At 39.6% G+C, this 18715-nt stretch overlaps 2 protein-coding genes across 2 annotated transcripts; both read left to right on the top strand.

Moving 5' to 3' along the window:
- The first annotated feature begins 956 nt into the window (after nucleotides 1–956).
- On the top strand, nucleotides 957–5205 carry polr3d (polymerase (RNA) III (DNA directed) polypeptide D). The gene is made up of 9 exons (XM_053325416.1): nucleotides 957–1064; nucleotides 2703–2865; nucleotides 3090–3133; nucleotides 3227–3381; nucleotides 3465–3589; nucleotides 3766–3925; nucleotides 4099–4346; nucleotides 4434–4586; nucleotides 4752–5205. Exons 2-9 carry the CDS (start codon nucleotides 2704–2706, stop codon nucleotides 4866–4868), a joined length of 1164 nt encoding a protein of 387 aa, XP_053181391.1. The 5' UTR covers nucleotides 957–1064; nucleotide 2703; the 3' UTR covers nucleotides 4869–5205.
- A 579-nt stretch (nucleotides 5206–5784) lies between these two features.
- On the top strand, nucleotides 5785–18303 carry LOC128364801 (glycerol-3-phosphate acyltransferase 4-like). Its single transcript, XM_053325415.1, has 13 exons — nucleotides 5785–5923; nucleotides 6638–7282; nucleotides 9480–9549; nucleotides 9643–9943; nucleotides 11708–11782; nucleotides 11906–11995; nucleotides 14290–14383; nucleotides 14552–14667; nucleotides 14879–14934; nucleotides 15059–15144; nucleotides 15249–15377; nucleotides 15850–15929; nucleotides 16840–18303. Exons 2-13 carry the CDS (start codon nucleotides 7115–7117, stop codon nucleotides 16946–16948), a joined length of 1374 nt encoding a protein of 457 aa, XP_053181390.1. The 5' UTR covers nucleotides 5785–5923; nucleotides 6638–7114; the 3' UTR covers nucleotides 16949–18303.
- The last annotated feature ends 412 nt before the right edge of the window (nucleotides 18304–18715 follow it).

Raw genomic sequence — 18715 nt, 5'->3', positions numbered from 1 at the left:
TCAACCCTATGGGATGACTTCATTGGGGATTTCATTAGAGATTAAAAAATAATAATCACTAGAGACCCTCCCCAGATTAATGGCCATAATCCGCTGCAAAAAATAGACCATTACAATAAGCAACACACTGATAGTGAGAGTGCAGACTTTTCACAAACACATCATATTTGTATGAAAAAAATGACAAAGATATATCGCTGTAATTCCACAGACTCTGAATGGTATTGAAAAGCTTCATTTATTCCTAGCCAGCCACAGATAAGTGATACCCTCAGAGTGTAATTAAACTGCAATCATCCATCATTAGTCATGCCATGACAGCCTGCCTCTGTCCAAATAACCCTCCCCACTCCAGAGATGGGAGTAACCAGTTTGTTAGGGGAGGGCTTGCTCTGTGTGAACTTGAGTATTTGGCCCAATTTACATAAAACATTTGTAATGTCAGAAAAGGACTTTAACCAGTTGTATTGAGGAACTCTTCATTTATTACCACCTATGGTATACCATCCATGCAGCACCAGCACCAGCACTTTACAGTTGTGGTGACAAAGCTGGGGAAAATATCTTCAGTAATTTATACCTGTGTTGTGATATGAAAATATAAATACAAATTAAATGTTCATTAATAACTGTAGTTCTGATGTAAGCGATAATGTTGCATTACAGTTATTTTTTCAATTTTTTTTTAGGATTAGGGTTAAGGTCTGTTTGGTTTTTGCATCACGAATAACCTCATTTTCTAACAACAAAAATTATACCTCTGATCAGCAGGCACACACCAAATCACATTTCCCAATTTAGATCACCACTGTCCTTACATGTACATACATTTTAAATGATGTCCAAGCTGTCCCGTTCCCGTGCATTAAACAGAAAACCGATGACTGCGGTTCTTTGTGCGCAGGTTTGCTCCGCATGAACTCCCGCTGATGACACTGCGGAAGTGTCATGGCTGCGTGTTATCATGCAGTGTCAGAAACAGCACTAGCAAAGACACATTTGTGATGACTCTTCTAACAAGTTTTGGAGTTATTCTCTAATTAGGACATCCGAGTACTTTTAACGTAAGTATATGGACGAAATATGTGTGTCAAAAGTGAACACCGACAGTGTTAAAGCGCATTATCCTTACATTGTACCCATGTATTCGTATAGAGATTTGACCACGTGTTGCTGAATATTTGCTGTTTTTGGACACTAAATATAAATATTTCGTGCTTGCTGAAAAGACAGCAGTGTGTAGTGATCATTAGACATGTACGCAGGAGGCGGCTGTCACTTGTTTGTGTAAATGAAATGTAATTGCTGAGGTTAATGCTACGAGAATAACACGTTTCATTTCAGAAAACCCACACTGATCGTACAAGAAATCAATATATTGTTTAATGATACGTAGACGCTGTGAGACTGAAGCTAGTGTTCAACTTTATCTGCAGGTTTACTCTAACTTAGTGAACAACTAGTGACTGTAACCAATGCTACCTTTTTGGTAACGTTACTGGGGTGCATCCCAAGTCTTGCGTCCGTCCTATGAAGGATGCGTGGAGATGTTTGGGACACATCTTATGTCTCATTTGCTCTTTCTTCGCTCCTGGAGGCTAGCTCGAAGCTGAAGTGGTATTGATTTCTGTTGTGAGAAGCGAGGAGGGATGTCTGAGAAGCCATTAGTGAGGTTAATACACATCATACACTCTATGTAATGAATGGACGTAGCTACTGTGATTGCACACTCTACAGTACTGTACAGTGTACTCAGTATCTGCGCTATTGTTCAACATACTTTTGTGGTAGTGTGTTTTTTTCCCCCAATGCACTGAGCACTGTAATTCGTGAGAGCCCCCTTGCTGGTTCAATACATGTAACCATGGTAACTCATGCTTACCATAAAGTCAGAACTAATTTAAAAAGAATGTTATGCCTAGCAAAGTGTAAACTTACTTGAAATGTAGTATTATTGACGTTAAGCCAGAACTTAATGGTGTTTGTCTTCTGCAATGCATTGTGTGATATTTATGCAGGTTTAGTGTCCAGTGCTTGCATTTAAACAGAAATAGTATGCACTTCATGTACTATTGGTTTTATACTAAAGATTTGGACATACTAAAAAGTCTCAGATACTGTTTAGCGCACTAAATAGCTTAGGTGGAGCTGATGCAGGCCAAAACAGGCTTAAAACCATTGTGTACCTGTCTGTATCTGTTTCCTTAGAGGGTCTTTTAGTACAACCAAATGCTAAATAAGACTTTTTTAGATGAGCAAAATGTTAGTTAACTTTCATGAACTGAAAACATACTGAAATAGCTACAGTTACATGCAGTCGGTCTGCCTTTTAGAGCCAGAGGAGTCCCAGCCTGATGGCCATTAGAGAGAATACTGGTTTAATTATTGATAATTGATCTATTATTTTGGTTATAATTTGGTTTGTGCATTAGAGAAATATAAGTATGATAAACAATTACATTTACACATTCAGGCAAGTTGTTGTTCATACACAACAGCATTTTAGAGTGCTGCTCATAATGCATCAAAAATTAAAGTAAATACATTAACATAACAATTGAAACTCAGTACTGTTTTTTCAGCTAGAACGATAAAGGAAGTTCAGAAAGTTTTAAGTTAATCTGTCAATCATGACACAAATTGCAATATGAATATAATGAGTAATAATGTTCAATAATGTTTCCACTTTCACCCTTGTTTAGGATGGCTGATTCAGGCTCAAATGATAACAGTGGTCAACGTGTCCCAACCCCCGGAGGGAGTGGCAGGGGTCTTCTGACTGGTCGTCGACCATCGGCTGGCATTTCTTCTGGCCGTCTCCCCTCAATGCGTTCTAGAGACCTCACCCTTGGGGGAGTGAAGAAGGTAATATACTGTGTGTCAATGTAACAAAGCACTGTATGAAATGAACACACTGTAAAACCATTGAATGTAAACTCCTCAACAACTTGAACAAATCAAGACCCTGTAGGCACAGCGCCAATGTGATCTGTGAAAACTGAGTGAATGACATAAAATTCTATTTCCAATTATTGCCATATAAATGTAATTATTCACATTTTGATTTTTTTTGCTGTTCTTTTTTTTAGAAAACATATGCACCCAACATTATTGGCCGAAAAGCAAAAGAAGAGTAAGTTTCCCAATTGACCTCAAGAGAAAAAGATGTGGGGACTGTTTTTCTGAATGTTGATCAATAACTCTATCTCTCTGTCTATTTCGACAGACCAAAAGTTGAAGTTGGGCAGAGAAGAGATAGGAAAGATGTGGAGCGGGGCCGAGGTCCCAGAGAGAGGGGAAGGGGCCGGGGTCGCCCTGAGGTCATCCAGTCCCACTCTATATTTGAACAGGGACCTGCAGAGATGATGCTGAAAAAGAGAGGTGGGTGTTTAGCTGGATAACGACTTACTTGCTCTGTCATGTCTTGAACACTGTAATGAAGTGATTTTCTCTATTACATGTAGGTGGCTATGAAAACGAGAGAGATGCTCCAAGTGTTGGACCTTCACCCATCATCAATATCAAAAAAGAGAAGAGAGAAACTGAGGAGGAGACCAAAGAGATTCTACGTAAGCTGGAACGAGATAATGTGAGTTGTGGTCGAGGGATAATAATAATAATAATAATAATAATAATAATAATAATAATAATAATAATGCATTTTATTTAAAAGCACTCAAGGTCACCCTACAAGGCACATTCAAATCATTATGAAGTGTTATTTACTTTGTATTTTCCGTTGTCATACCGATTGCATTTTTTCAGTTTATAGATGATCCTTTCTTGAGGAGTGAGCAGAGTAGCTGCCCTGTCCAGCTTCCTCTTGCTGTATCAGGATGGGGATTCAGAGAGGAATTTAATGCTGCTACTGTGAAAATTGAGAAGGTAGAGGAGGATGGTGAACCCATGGAACCTGCCGTAGAAGGTAAATTTACTAAAATGCACTCTGCTTTTATTGTTACTTTGCTGGTGGTATAAATAATTTGCAATAAGGTAAAACAAAAAATTTAGCAGCTTGTCTTTCTAATAATTCTAATGTCTTCGAGGTGTGTTGTCCATATAACTCATTGCTAAAAATGGACAATTTCTTCTCTTCAGTGAAACAGGAGCCAGAGGAAACTGAAATAAAGAAGACGGAGGCTATTTACAAGCCTCCTCCACTGCCGGAGCCTGAAGTTCTGCCGGACCTGCTGCATAGGTGGAGTCTAAGCAAAGGGGAGGAGCTGTTCTTCATGCAGCTGCCTGACTCGCTCCCGGGCCAGCCGCCCACTGTAGATATCAGACCGGTGAAAACCGAGGTGCAGTCAGAAGACGGGCAGTCGGTACTTCTGAAGACAGAGTCTCAGGTAGATGTAGCTGTTGTCTACGTTACAAATAAATGATGAGATCAGTGCTGTGTTCATGTGTGTAAACAACATTCTAATATTTAACAGGAAGAGCCAGCTGAAGAAAATACTTGCAATCTGAAAGATCTGCGGGAAGGTCTTGTAGGAAAGATGCTGGTGCGGAAGTCTGGCCGGGTACAGCTCATACTGGGACAAGTGACGCTTGATGTGTCTCTAGGAGCATCATGCTCCTTCCTTCAGGTATGATAGTATATTGGTTAATGTTTCTCTGTTTTTGTCTGTGTCTTCACTGTGCAACACCATTTATTTTCAAGTGTCTCTCTTCAGACCACTGCTGAATTGTTTTGTCACAGAATAAATATTTAAATCTGACATACTTTTCTCCCCTACTCCCTGTTTTCTCAGGAACTGGTCTCTATTGGTACAGAGGGACGAACGGGCGACTTGACTGTGTTAGGGAATGTTAAACACAAAATGGTTTGCTCACCAGACTTCGAGGCTCTACTGGAGAGCAGCGCTTGATGCTCTTTAGCCTCCTCAAGCTAACAGATGCATCCAGTTGTGGTGCGTTGTGGTGTTGACAAGGTGTTCACTGTTACTATGGACTGTATCACTGAACTTTGACATTCAATACAATACCAGTGGCATGAAAATGGCTATAATAACATTCTAAAATACACTATATATAAATCTAAAACAAGACTGTTTATATTTCCTTTTTGTGGAATAGGCATATTAATTCAGGGTTCAAATGTTGAATGGTGTGCCAAATTTCTGTATTTTTTTCTTTTCTCTATATCTGAAATGACTTGACAAGACTGTACATGGATGTAAATGTGTGAATAAATAAAGTTTTTTGTTATGACACTATGTTAGTGTGAAATGCTTTAAAAATCTCACCTAGTGTTATCTCGCCATGCAGATACATTTCTGGTTTTACCATCCTAGGTTTTGCTAGTTTGTCGCTAACAAAATACATTAGAGATTAATAGAATTTTATGCTGTGGTACTCAAAGCATTGAAAATTTGCATTTGAAAAAACATTATACAGCATCCTGCTCATTTTGCCTTTAAAACTTTTTTTTTTTCTTTTTAAATCCGCCTGGGCGGTGTTCAGCACGTTGCAAATTTGTATTATCGCATTTTGACCAGCAGGTGTCAGGGCAGGACGGGATCGGCCGGGATGCCATTTTTTGTCCCCCTAGGATGGTGACATCTTGACCCGCCCTACTCTTCTCTGATTGGCTACTATTCTGCCTTCGTTGGTCGGGTTGGCTACGTTAAGGTATGAATAATAAGATTGGTCCCTGTTAGGGTTAGAATATCAGGATAAGCCAATCAGAGGTAGAGTAGGGCGGGTCATGACTTCGCCGTCTTAGGAAAAAAAAAATACCGCGGACGGAGTACGCTGCTGGGGGCTCGGTAGAGGGCTGTCCGCTTTAAACACGTCGCCGCCCCGCTGTCTGCTCATGTTGTCCATCGGGTGGAGTTTGGCTAGTAGACCGCAAGACAAAGAGAAGTGATGGACCAGTGAAACCCTGCTGTACCGGCGCCGGGAAAACACAACGTGACTGAAGGTTGGTAAACTATTAATCCAGTTAAACAGCAGGTATGTTAAATGTTTAGTCAGGTTATCTGTGAGGTGGTGAGTCCACGTAACAAATCCATGCTTAAAACAAAACGGATGGCTCAGCACTTCAGGCTCACCCGGGTAACTGAGAGCGAGCTAGGAGACAACATACCGTTAGCTCGGAGGCCACAAGCTAACTTTAGCATACGGTAGACTTGAAACATCTTCCCTGTGGGTATACAAGAGTCTTCAAAACGCATCAGGTCGCTTTCGTCGTGCCTCGGGTTGCGGGTAAATGATGATTGAAAGCGCCAGCTAAGTGTTAACTGTGGAGAAAGATGAGCCGAGCTAAACTAGTGTGGTTTGATAAGTGATGGAGGAGCCTCTGCTGCATCACCAAAGAGGGAGAAGAGGGCCTCCAACGTTATCTCTGTTCCGTGGCTGATAACAGAATCGTTTGCATGTAAAGTTATCAGCTCCTTCACTGAAAAGGGGTATATCATCATTAACCAGACCTTTGCTAAAATCAGTAAATTCATTTTGAACTAAATAGATAGGCAAGTAGAGGCTAGCATTAACTTTACACGCCGGTATGTAAAATGCATGCATGCATCGGGTTTTCTGTCTGGCATGGTTAACTTGCACGATTGGTACTCCAGTCAAAGAGGACGTGTTATTGGGACATGCTTCATGCTGACTGTTTGTTTGTACATCTTTGCAGGTCTGTGTGACACTGAGCAGCAGATCCCTGGATCTTCACCTCCTGCTGTGCCCAGTTGTTTTTCTTTCATTGTTTACATCTCTCTCTCTCTCTCTCTCTGGCGGGAGGCTTTGCTCAGATAACGTAGCACATCTCCAGCAAGGACCGGACATTATCTCACTGCAGCTGGCTTTAACCCCATAACACACCCCCTTTGCTGGAAATTGAAATATCAGAAAGTGATGGGATGGTAAAAATAATGAAGTTCACCGATATTGCCCATGAGGGCAAAACCAAGATGGTCACTTGTACTTGTATTGATTCTCTGTTGAGTGTGAGGAGAAGCTCCATCCCCTAGTCATCTTGATGAAGGCCTTTTTCTGACAAAAGACAAGGGCCACTTGGGGCCAGGAGGTGGAGTGTCGTACCTCCTCTGCCATCTGCTCTCCCCTCTGATTTCAACTATTTGGTAGACTTCATCACCATCCTGACTGCAAGATGGAGCTTTTCTTTAATCCCTTCGATAACTTGGTGTGTATCCTCCTGGGCATCTCCTTCACCGTGTGGTTCACCCTGCTGCTGGTCTTCATTATTGTGCCTGCCATCTTCGGTGTGTCCTTTGGCATCCGACGTCTTTACATGAAAACATTGTTAAAGATCTTTGAGGTAAGAGCTTGCTACTTTCAGTTTATCTTGAAATGAGGACGTTGATTAACTGTAGTGTGAAATGATGTGTCAGTAGTAAGTGATTACTGTTGTGTACAAGCTCAAGATAGAAACACTGCAAAACTATGGTTATAAGTGTGCCACTTGTCTTCCACAGTTTCAAGTTGAATAACAGGAAGTTTGAAGCAACAGCACACAAACTATAAAAGCTGTTAGGATTATTGTTGAGCGGACAGCCTGTATTTGCTTTGGCTGTGCTTCTTTTTTTTCATAACCCGCCCTTTTAATCAATACAAGACAATTTTGCTTCTGGAATACAGATACTTGTATGACTTTTGATTATTACAGCTGCCATTCTGGTAACGCTTTGATATGCTCAAGCTTCACATTCTCATCTCAGGGCATTTATCAGGGGCAGGCTTTATGCTCCTATGTAGCACCCACCCAGTGATCGTTGCATTAACTGGCAGATATGGACTAAGATCACATCCACAGGGCCATTCTTCCCTTGTTATGTAACTGGTGAAAACAGTGGTACAGACCTTGTCACTAAGTGTAGTCTGTGACATAGCTCCAACAGCCTGGAATATTGCCTACTGTAGTGATGCAGTGTTCACTGTCTAGAAATGACCGATTCTCAGACGCTGGCATAAATACACAAGCTACATTGTGCAGTAGGGTTGTTTTCAGGTTTCAGTATTTTCCACTCAGTGGGCTCCTCCTCATGATCTTTTGTTGTCAAACTTAACAAAAACCTGAGACACCTTATCTGGTTTCTCTCCCCATGCTATCTCCGGTGCATCTTCACTAGTAAAGCTGTCATCACTTTCCAGCCGGCACCTCTGAGAGTAGATCCTGTGCCAGAAATAAATGGAGCACTGGGAAATGGGAGAGATGTTCTTAGCTCATGATTCCAGCAACAACCGTGAGATTTAGAGAAAAGGTCAAAGGACACGTGTAGAACAGACTGTGCAAAATGGAGGCAATGTTTTCTGGTTTCAGGCTGTAATTTGATGCTCAAAGAGAGTTTTTCTTGTTGCACTGTTAACCCATCAGTGTTAAAATCAAGTTATTTGTGATGACATCCCACGGCGGTAATACTTTCTTGAGCGTGAATAAGTCAACAACTTCCTCTGGAGCAACATGCTAGCTTGAAGGACTTGCTTTATTTTGTTTTTAGTTCTATGTGCTCTGTGTGCTCCTCCTCCCTCCACCCGCACCATTACTGTCAGCTGCAGCTACATTTTAGTACTTGGTGACAACATGTCATGACACGATTTAAAGGTAGCTGCATATGCTAACCAGTCTATCTGGGAGCCGATCTGAAACTTTCAAATATTGTAACATCTCAGAATATGGCAGCCACATGATGCATGAAAGGCTTTGTGTCGCTCTATGTCCTGTAAATATTTTGTTCAGGTTTAATACCAGGCATGTACAAACATGAATGCCTAGTGTTACGGAACTGTGCTTGAGTATTCTTGCAATCAGTTTATTCCCTATCATTGACTGACATCCCTTTGTGTTATTGTGTGTTGTGGTATGAAGTGTAGTCTCAGACTGTAGACTGTGAACCACATCCAGCACCTCCCAGTCCATCATTTCCTGATCTTTTCTTCCTACAGTAAAGGGAACACTGTGTCCTTTTCCTTCCTTTCAGTAGACCCTACCTGCTAGTTGTCATGTTGGTATGCACAGTGCACACAAAGACCTCATTAGAGGATGTATGTGTCTCACTTTGTATAATACATATTGAAAAGGCTTAAGTGGGTATTATAGTGTTTGTTATTTCAGAAAGGCGGTGGTCACAGATAAGCCCAAGTATTATTAAGCCTAGATGAGGTCTGTGTCTGAGAATTCAGAATCTTGTTTCTGCAACTTTGTTGACATTTTGCCCAACCATTCACAACAGTCACATGCAGAATAAACACATTCTGACAGGTAACATTAACTTAAACATTTAATAGTTGTCACTGTGGAAGAATAAGGAACTTGCTGTGTTTCTTTGAATGTTAAAAGTGTGAAAGTTAGACATACAACATTTTTTAATAGAAACTTTTTCATGGTGTCTGTTCTTCCCTTTCTATTTTTGATGATATGTTACTGAATAATTTGCAAAAGAAGCAACTTGAACAATTTTCTGTATTTATTGTATTTTGGAACACACATTTTACACACTTTTGTTCTTTCTTTTCAGTGGGCCACTCTGAGGATAGAGAGAGGAGCAAAAGAAAAGAATCACCTGTTGTACAAACCCTACTCAAATGGTAAGATTTACTATCATTGTGTCCCTGCATGGTTGCATGTCCAGTGTCTGTGTCTATATGTTTTACTAACGTCCTGTCTCTGCAATGTCCCAGCTATCATCGCTAAGGAGCCCACCTCCTTGGAGGAGGAGATCAAGGAGATTCGGCGCAGTGGCAGCAACAGAGACCTGGATTCTGCCACTGAGTTTGAAATGTCTGATATCTTCTATTTTGCTCGGAGAGGAGTGGAAAGCATCATGGATGATGAGGTGACAAAGCGCTTTACCGCTGAGGAGTTGGAGTCCTGGAATCTGCTAACCCGCAGCAACAACAACTTTCACTACATCAGCCTGAGGCTGACAGTCCTATGGGGGCTGGGCCTGCTGATCCGCTATGGCTTCCTGCTGCCTCTCAGGTATTGACTGTACCAACAATGTAGAGGTTGCTTGATATCACACAGAAGCCCAGAAACTTCTGAGGAAAAACTGAGTACATTAAGAAAGGACTGGGAATGGAAAATTAGCTCCTTCTTCTGAAATAGCCACCAGTATAATCTAAAACTATGAATTGACTTTAACACTGACACTGGTACTGGTATTACATTGTCAGTAATTTCAAACTGTTATCAGTTCTATGAGGCTCTCGAGCACTGCATCTTTAGGAAATGCATTTCCTACACATCTGTTGACAGATTCTGCTTTTTATTTGTGTGTGTGTGTGTTAAAATAAATTGTACATTGGATTGTAGATAACAAATTTCAGGGTTACGGCCTTCAAGGTTACGGCCCTCAAGGTTACGGCCCATTCAGTATCTGATACAAAAGCTCTGTGATAAAACCAGAGGCTGTATATTTAACATTCACTGGTATATTTACCAAATGTTACTAATATTTTAAACTGGCAAGTAGCTTTGTGTCTAACAAATGTTGATGGACTTTTGGAGGCTGGCACCAAATCCAGAGAATGAAAATAGGCAGAAAGACTCTTGCTCACAGGGTTAGTTTTAAATCCTGGACCTTTTTGCTGTGATGTAGTAATTTAATGTCTAATGTGCTGATATAATAGTCTCAAAAATGTGGAGTTTCTTGGAGCACTAGTAAGAATGAAAACAATCAACTCACTCATTGTCTGATAGGTCAACAGTGTTGTTGCTTTTATTTGTAATTCCCATAAAAGAGGTGTTCAATCTAGGTTGATGAAACACCCTGTTAAGTAACACATGAGCCTGACATGTTCCTACTATTGTTTGTCAAGACAGGCACACACTTGGTCTTGGTGTGGTTATAAGATAAAAGTTGTGTGTTGAACGGCTGATTTTAATTTAATCTAGCAGCTATATTAAAAGTTGTGTGCATTGTTTTATGCATTAAATATAAGACAAGTTGTTGCTAGATACAGTGAGTTAAAGGAGGAGATCCTTATTCAGGGTCAGCTTTGAGAGTGGCAGGGACAGTGACTCAGTACTAAGCCTGGTTGGCTCAGTGCCAGTTCCCAGTGGGGAGACGAATCAGGCCACTGCTGCACAGACAGACATCATTCTAGTTTCCCGTCAAGCTAATATATTCCCTCATTAACTACTTGTCTAGATGAATATAGGCCTCGGATCATTTACTAACAGGAGACTTTCCCCTCTGTAATGTTTGTCTTATCTTATCCTCCAAAATTAATCAACACCTTCTCCAGCCCTGGATGATTTGGTTCATCCAGATTAAGTATGCCTATTGACAAGCTTAACCACAGCCTAATATGCCCTCCTGCAGTTCCTGGTCTCTATTATCTGTGATAGTGACAGTGTGGGAGTAGTGGAGAGTGAGATACCTTTTAATTAATGCCAGGAATCTAACTCTTCTGTATAACATTACTTCTGATCTTAACATGTGACCTGAGTGGTTACTCTTACCAGTGAAAGCTTGTAGAAGAGAAAGGACAAAAGTGTAGCTATGGATCAAGGTCTTGTATTTAAGTGCCGGTACTAAACTAGTTAGCTATTTTTAAAATTAACAAATGGAATCCCTCTTCTTTGTCTTTTACAGAAATGTTGTTGGTCACTAGTCTTGTGTTTTATTATGTTTGTGGAAAAAGTTACCAAAAACGTTAATTACCAAAAAAGAAAAGTGTTTCTTGTTAAGATTCCTTGTTGTATCATGATGTGTAACCTGCCTGTCTGTTTCTCCACTAGGGTAACTCTTGCCTTCACTGGTGTAGGCCTGCTTGTGTTCCTCACCAGTATCATTGGGTTGCTGCCGAATGGAAGGTAGGACTAATGACAAATTTGTCAGTTTTTAATTGATCAAAAATATCAGCTCTGACCTCTCGACATGATCATCTTAGATTTGCCGACAAGACACAGAAAGTAAACCTTGTTCCTTTTTTACAGCATGAAAAACTTTCTGAGTGAGAAAGTCCACCTGATGTGCTACAGAATATGTGTCAGAGCTCTGACTGCCATCATAACCTACCATGACAGGTAAAGAGGACCTATGTTGTTGTCTCACACCCACATGCTTGGTGACAAGTACTTTTTGACTTTTCAAGAGAACAGCTGTTGATGTGAAATAAGACTTCCTGAGGAAGTGATTACAGCCCCTATTCAGGATATGATGTATAAGAAGACTGTGTGCAAATACACTCGCGTGATCTAATGAAATGAGGTTCACATGACTTATGGTAATCTCAACAACAGAAATAATTGAAGGTAAACAATGAACTATAAAAGACTCATAGCAGCCGGACCGGTTTCCTTAAATCATTCAAACACATTGTGCCATTCATTGACTTAAAGCAGCACATTCAGTCATTTTGAATCCACAGTGGCATTAACACTACGGATTTTGCAGTAAAATAAAGCAAAAGTTTTAAATGCACATATTTTGCTATGAATAATCAGTTTTGCTCCTTATATGCAGGTTATTTTTATTATTCCCAGAATTACCCCTCTTTCACTCTGAATCCTGTGTTTCAATTTCACCAGCAGGTGTTTTTTTCCTGGCAAAAGAGACTCTTGTCTCTGTTGGCTGCTTCTGATGTGTTGGTACACTCATTTATAAGTCCCTTTACTCAGATGACAACAGCAAAATACAATAAAACAAATTTGAATGTGTAACTCATTGCATCATATTGATTTGGTTTTGTTGGTTAGAGTTGTTGGCTCTCTATAATTTCTCAGTTTTTTCTACTTGAGATAAGTTATGAAGGCACAGTATACAATGCCTTGACAACCTATCACAAATACTCACTGGAATTAATAATAATGATGATGAGTAATGATTTATTTTTTCCTTATACATAATAACCAGTCTCATGTAGCTACACATCTGCAAGATATCAAAAGATATTAAAAAAAGATTTAACTAAAAGTAATAAAAGCGCAGCAAAGCTCCAAATTATTTGATCAGTTGATATGCACTACTTCACTGTCCTAAGAACACGACCAGGATAACATGACAAATAGTGCAAGTCAATGCTGCCAATGGCAACTAATGAGTTTGCTGCTGTAAGGTAACCTGTATATCAAGAGATAAATGTTAAAAGTAATACTTTTTCAAATGCCATGACAGTTTTGTTATGTAGTTGCGAATAATATCTGGTGTAAAGAGCAAGCTTAACTCCAGGACAATTTTGATATAGATTTTGCGTTATCATAAAGTTGAATCCAGAGGGATATAATGGGAAAAAAACCAAGCCACTCAAATGCTGCTCATCTTGTTCAAATGGAGCCATTCTTCTCATTTCTGGAACATGATCTATTGCAGAACTCTAGCGTGATAGGAGAGGGGTCTGTGTGAGGTTACATAATGACACATGAGTTTTCTCTTGAGAACAGAAACCAGGGTGTGTAAGCAGCTCCAATGTGAGAGCCCAAAGTGCGAGTATGCAAGGGAGGGTGCCTGAGGCTAGACTCCGACATTCATATTCATTGCGTTGGCCATTATAAACCCCTGTGAAGCACAAAAACCCCAGTCAGTAATGCTTTCTCATATGGCCACAACCAGGCTGCAGCAAATTTTAAACATAAAACACAATATAAGTGACTACTCTTAATTGAGTCAGAATTGTGTGGCATTATCTGTTGTGTAGTATAATTTATAAATGATCCAAAGGCTGGATGTTGTTTTGTTGTTCTAATTAAAAGGAAGATTGTATTGAAATGCATCACAATAAGAATCGCAGAGGAACATGAAACCTGAAACTCTTATAAAGAGGATGGTGCATGCAACAGGATGTGAAGGAGGAAGTTGATTCATTGTATATTTGCCCATAAACTGTAGTGTGTATAACAGCAGGTGGTGTTTTTGGTTAACTGCATTGCAGGCTGTTCTGTGTGTTGATGTAGATAAAGCTACGTACCATTTTTTTCTTGCTTTCTGGGTGGCTGCCATCAAGGCCTAGCCAGTTGTAACACCTTCTCTCTACTCTGTGGCTAAAAATACACAAGTGACATAGGAAGTGATGGTCTCTCTCTCTCTCTATTTAAGATAGTAATTCTATCTTTGGAATGTGGACTCAGTATAGTCTGCATGCTTAGGGGGTCAAACCCTTTAACATTAGTTACCATGGTTTGCTTTGTTTCTGCCTTGAAGACCAAAGCATACCCATATTTCTATGAAGACGTCTGGCCCCACTGCTTATATATTGTCATATTGTGCAAATCTATTTTGTTTCCGTCATTGTTTGTTTGTGATTAGAACCCCACCACCTCACCCCCACAGGAAGTACTTTTTAAAATACAACTTAACAGTCTTTCTGTCTCTACTTTCCCAGTGAGAATAAACCCAAAAATGGAGGAATCTGTGTGGCCAACCACACGTCACCCATTGATGTCATCATTCTGGCCAGCGACGGCTGCTACGCTATGGTAATTATTGTACTGTATACTGCTGCCTATAAGGACACTACAAAACATTTTCCATTGCAGCTGCCTCTCTGTTGAAATTAAATTTCTCCCAGAAATAGATATGCTGCTATTTGCATTTGTTTATCTTGTACGTGTTTGTGTGTGTGTGTGTGTGTGTGTGTGTGTCAGGTTGGCCAAATTCACGGTGGCTTAATGGGGGTCATTCAGAGATCCATGGTCAAGGCATGCCCACACATTTGGTTTGAACGCTCAGAAGTCAAAGACAGACATCTAGTGGCCAAACGGTAATATTGCAAGTTCCTCTTTTAATCTATGTTAGGCCTACTACACTCTGACTTTATACCATTACTCTTTTATAATTGTGTTTTTGGCATTAACTCAGTGTAAAGTATTTATGGAAATTATATTTGTTAAGTATTTGTTTTGTGTAAACCCTTTTTGTATTTTAGGAATCTTAAAATGTGAGTATATACCAATCTTTTTTTTATGTTATAGGTTGAATGGCCACATTGACGATAAAACTAAACTGCCCATTCTAATTTTTCCAGAAGGTAAGTTTCTTTGTTTTGTTTTGTTTTTGGAGCGAAAAGACTTCACAATTATACTATATTCATTTTGTTTTTTTAAGAAGCCCAAAAATGTGTTTGATTTTCAATAAATATTTTAAATCCATAGGTACCTGCATTAACAACACATCAGTTATGATGTTTAAGAAGGGCAGTTTTGAGATTAGTGCCACAGTCTACCCTGTGGCCATTAAGGTGAGAGCAAGGTCTTTTTTCTTTTTTTTTTAATGTGACTCATGCATTTTACCTGCTACCACTCATGCATTAACAAATCAATCTGGTGTATTTTATTATCACAGTATGATCCCAGATTTGGAGACGCCTTCTGGAATAGCAGCAAGTTTGGGATGGTTAACTATCTGTTGCGTATGATGAGCAGCTGGGCTATCGTCTGCAGCGTCTGGTACCTTCCACCCATGAGCAGAGAGGTGAGACTCCAAGAATAACTCTGAGCACACTAGTGGAAGCAAAATGTTTATTTGGTGAATCAAATAGGAGAAGCATCTTTCATCTTCAAAATGAATTTTTGGTGTATTTGACCACAGAAGGGATTTTGCAGTCTGTCACTCCTGACAAGGAGTTAGTTTGCTGTGATGACAAGCACAGTATGTGTAATTGCTCCAACACAATGATTTTAAAACTTAGCCAGAGCTATTATTTTGCTACGGAGCTTCTCTTCTTTCTGCTCTTAGCTTTGTACATTAATTATACCACTCAGGATATCTGCAACATGTTCAGTTACTTTAGAAGCAAATGACAAGGTTCCATATTTGAAGATACATTTTGTAATTGATAAAAAAAAACAAAAACATACACATAATCAATGGCAAAGCTTTTAAGATTTATTAGTAATGATAATTTGGTTTCATGTCTTAATATTTGTAACAATACTCTTAACAGGAGGGGGAGGATGCTGTACAGTTTGCCAATCGTGTGAAGGCAGCCATTGCCAGGCAAGGGGGACTGGTTGACCTCCTTTGGTAAGATAGCTCCTCACATCAGTTCCTATCCCTTTCACACACTGACAAGGTATATTGATGTATACTAAAGACATTTCAGACAGCAGGAAAAAAGCTCAGGTGTAATCAATACTATCAATAATAACTTGATGCTGTTTCGGTGAGCCCACCCTGATATTCTGCAGTATAGTAATTCTGTGTTTATGTATGTTTAGATTTCCATCCATTAAGGTTTATAATGGATACATTTCATTATAAATCTTGATTTTATAATGGTTCCATTGCTTGCTTTAGACTTATTTTGACATATTATAGCAGGAAAACCACAGGTGTATTTAACATTAATAAGCTTCCACATAATTCCACTTAGACAGGGTGCTGGTATTGTGCATGCTGGCTCACTAGAACAGCTTGTAGGAAACCTTCATAGAGCTGAACCATTGTTAATGTTATTAATTACACCTGTGCTTTTACTGCTATGACAAGTCAAGATGTCTGCTGTGAAAGTAGTCTATGGTGCATGGTGGTTCACTGGTTACAGTTACATCAGTATCTTTTCTGCTGTGGCAAGTCATATGAAATGCTCATGCAGTCCAGTATAACCCCATGAAATGCAGTGTGACATAATTTATAAGAAGTAGAATTCAACAGCTTTCTGAAATGATCAACAACCTTAAATCCATCAAGTTTCTCAAAGGTTGTGTTTATTAGAGCAGAATATGCTGGATTTCATTGCAGTGTGCAGAGGTTTTATGGTAGCTCAGTGCATGTTTTGTATATCAAGTCAGTTAAAGTGTAATAAGCCAAAATAAGCCACAAATAAGTTTTTTCTGTTACAGTGAATGTGCCCTGCATTTTAATTGCTATGGTAGAACTGCATCCCAATCACTACATGAGTATGTATTGTTACTAATTTCCAACTCTTTTGTAGGGATGGAGGATTGAAGCGAGGAAAGGTAAAAGATACCTTTAAAGAAGAACAGCAGAAGCTGTACAGCAAAATGCTAGTGGGCACCCAAGAGGACCGCAGTCGCTCCTGAAGGATCTGTGTGAAGGTGGACTGGCTCAGAGACCCACATGGGCACCACTGACTAAATAGGCAGTCAGCAGTGCTCCCTCCCTATTGGAGCTCCTGGACCGGAAACTTCCCTCTCTGATGTTAACAGTACTCCATTTGGCTTCCTCAGTCACTGCCTCAGCTGGCATGTTGTTTGCATCGTCGTTACGGGTCATTCTGAGTCTGCTGCCCTTTGTTGGAATAGCTTGACAGAAGCCTTGCTTGCATTAGATTGAAAATAAGGTGCGCACAGAAATGGAGCATTGTCTTCCTCAGTGGCAGTCTTTTGAGGGAAAAGTTGTATTATCTATTATTGAGTTCCTGTCTTTGTTTGATAGTTTCAACTTTTTAATTTTCATTTTACTACCATGTTTGTATCACAGCTGTGTTAAAGTTACAGACCTGATTATACCTTGGAAGTAGAAGAAGGTTATTGTAGATAAAAACTAATTTGTTCTAAAGGTAAAACCTGTGACTGAGTTGGGGTTTTGCATGACTGGCTTGTGGCCAATGTGATTTTTGGCCATAAAGCCAGATTTTGTTACATTTCAGATATTTTCATGGGCTTTTTCCCCAGAGAAATGTACTGTATTTTAAGCTTTGTGTTTTACATTAAGACTTGTATCAACACATGTGGTCACTACAGCAGTTGCGTTCCTGATGAGCTCTTGATATGTTGTCAGTTTCTGTGCTTTTTTGTTTTGATTTCCATGGAATGTGAAAATGCTCACATTATGAAGTGGAACTTGTGCACATACAGTTACTGTGATGGAGGTTTGTGGATTCAGGCTGATGTTCCTGTTTCAGCTAATAATGGACTAAAAAAGGGTTTTATTTAAGGGTCCATTAATAAGAATTTACATAAGATGCTCTCAGCGTTGTCTCTTTAAGGCCCATGGCTCACAGGTAGTGATGTAGGATTGTGGCCATCACAATTGGTCTCTTGACTAAAACATTATAGTTATAATGGCAAGCAGCTAATAGCTATTCATACTAATACACTTCCTAACAGGCATCATGTTTTCATTGGCTTCCTGCTAGTTGCAGTGACCATTTCGCCTATTTTTATTTTAAGTGAACTCTAAAATCTATTGTCCTCATTTCCCCCTCATCAATGGTCTTTCTTCTAATGGCAGCCTCTTCAAGGAGGCTTCAAAGAGAGACCGAGTGGCTGTAGTTTTGGACTCCTCGTCACAGTGGCATCGAGGAACATGGTGAACAGCCTCAGCTGTTTCCCTCCCACAAAGCTCTCATCCCTCTAGTTGGCTGTATCAGGGATAGGCATTTCGATTGTGTCAGATCTGTTCATCAAAATAAATGTTCAAGAATGTGACTCTACCTGCGGCTGTAGGTTTTTTTTTAAGTGCTTCTCAAACTTTGTCAGTCACATTGTTTATTTCTGATTTAGCCATAAAAAAGCTTTGATCTCTTTCTTTCATAAGTATATGAAACTATCACACCCATAACTATGAGTATTTAAACATGTTTTTCTGTATATCCATTATCTGTCTTTCTTTTCTGTTTATATATTAGTCAAAGTAGACAAGAAAAGCTGAGGTTGGAACCACAACTGGATGACTAAGCATATCCAAATTACCCATGTCCTGTTACTAAACATGAGTTTAGCCTACTAAAATTAATAAATAGATATTATTTATAGGGTTGCATTTTTAGCTTAAGTATATCAATTAAGACTTGTTCTTTTCCCTCCTGGTAAATTAATTTTTTTCCAAAAGCAAAGCATGTTTTA

The sequence above is a fragment of the Scomber japonicus genome, chromosome 9, assembly GCF_027409825.1.
Source record: "Scomber japonicus isolate fScoJap1 chromosome 9, fScoJap1.pri, whole genome shotgun sequence".
Lineage (NCBI taxonomy): Eukaryota > Metazoa > Chordata > Actinopteri > Scombriformes > Scombridae > Scomber > Scomber japonicus.
This window is presented reverse-complemented; position numbering and strand designations above follow the sequence as displayed.

What these genes read in the sequence shown, in the direction of transcription:
- polr3d (XM_053325416.1), top strand. Translation starts at nt 2,704, where the DNA reads ATGGCTGATTCAGGCTCAAATGATAACAGTGGTCAACGTGTCCCAACC. An exon ending in CATGGAACCTGCCGTAGAAG is followed by an intron (nt 3,926 to 4,098) that starts GTAAATTTACTA and finishes TCTTCTCTTCAG; the next exon opens with TGAAACAGGAGCCAGAGGAA. An exon ending in CATCATGCTCCTTCCTTCAG is followed by an intron (nt 4,587 to 4,751) that starts GTATGATAGTAT and finishes CTGTTTTCTCAG; the next exon opens with GAACTGGTCTCTATTGGTAC.
- LOC128364801 (XM_053325415.1), top strand. Translation starts at nt 7,115, where the DNA reads ATGGAGCTTTTCTTTAATCCCTTCGATAACTTGGTGTGTATCCTCCTG. An exon ending in GGCTTCCTGCTGCCTCTCAG is followed by an intron (nt 9,944 to 11,707) that starts GTATTGACTGTA and finishes TTTCTCCACTAG; the next exon opens with GGTAACTCTTGCCTTCACTG. An exon ending in AGACATCTAGTGGCCAAACG is followed by an intron (nt 14,668 to 14,878) that starts GTAATATTGCAA and finishes TTTATGTTATAG; the next exon opens with GTTGAATGGCCACATTGACG.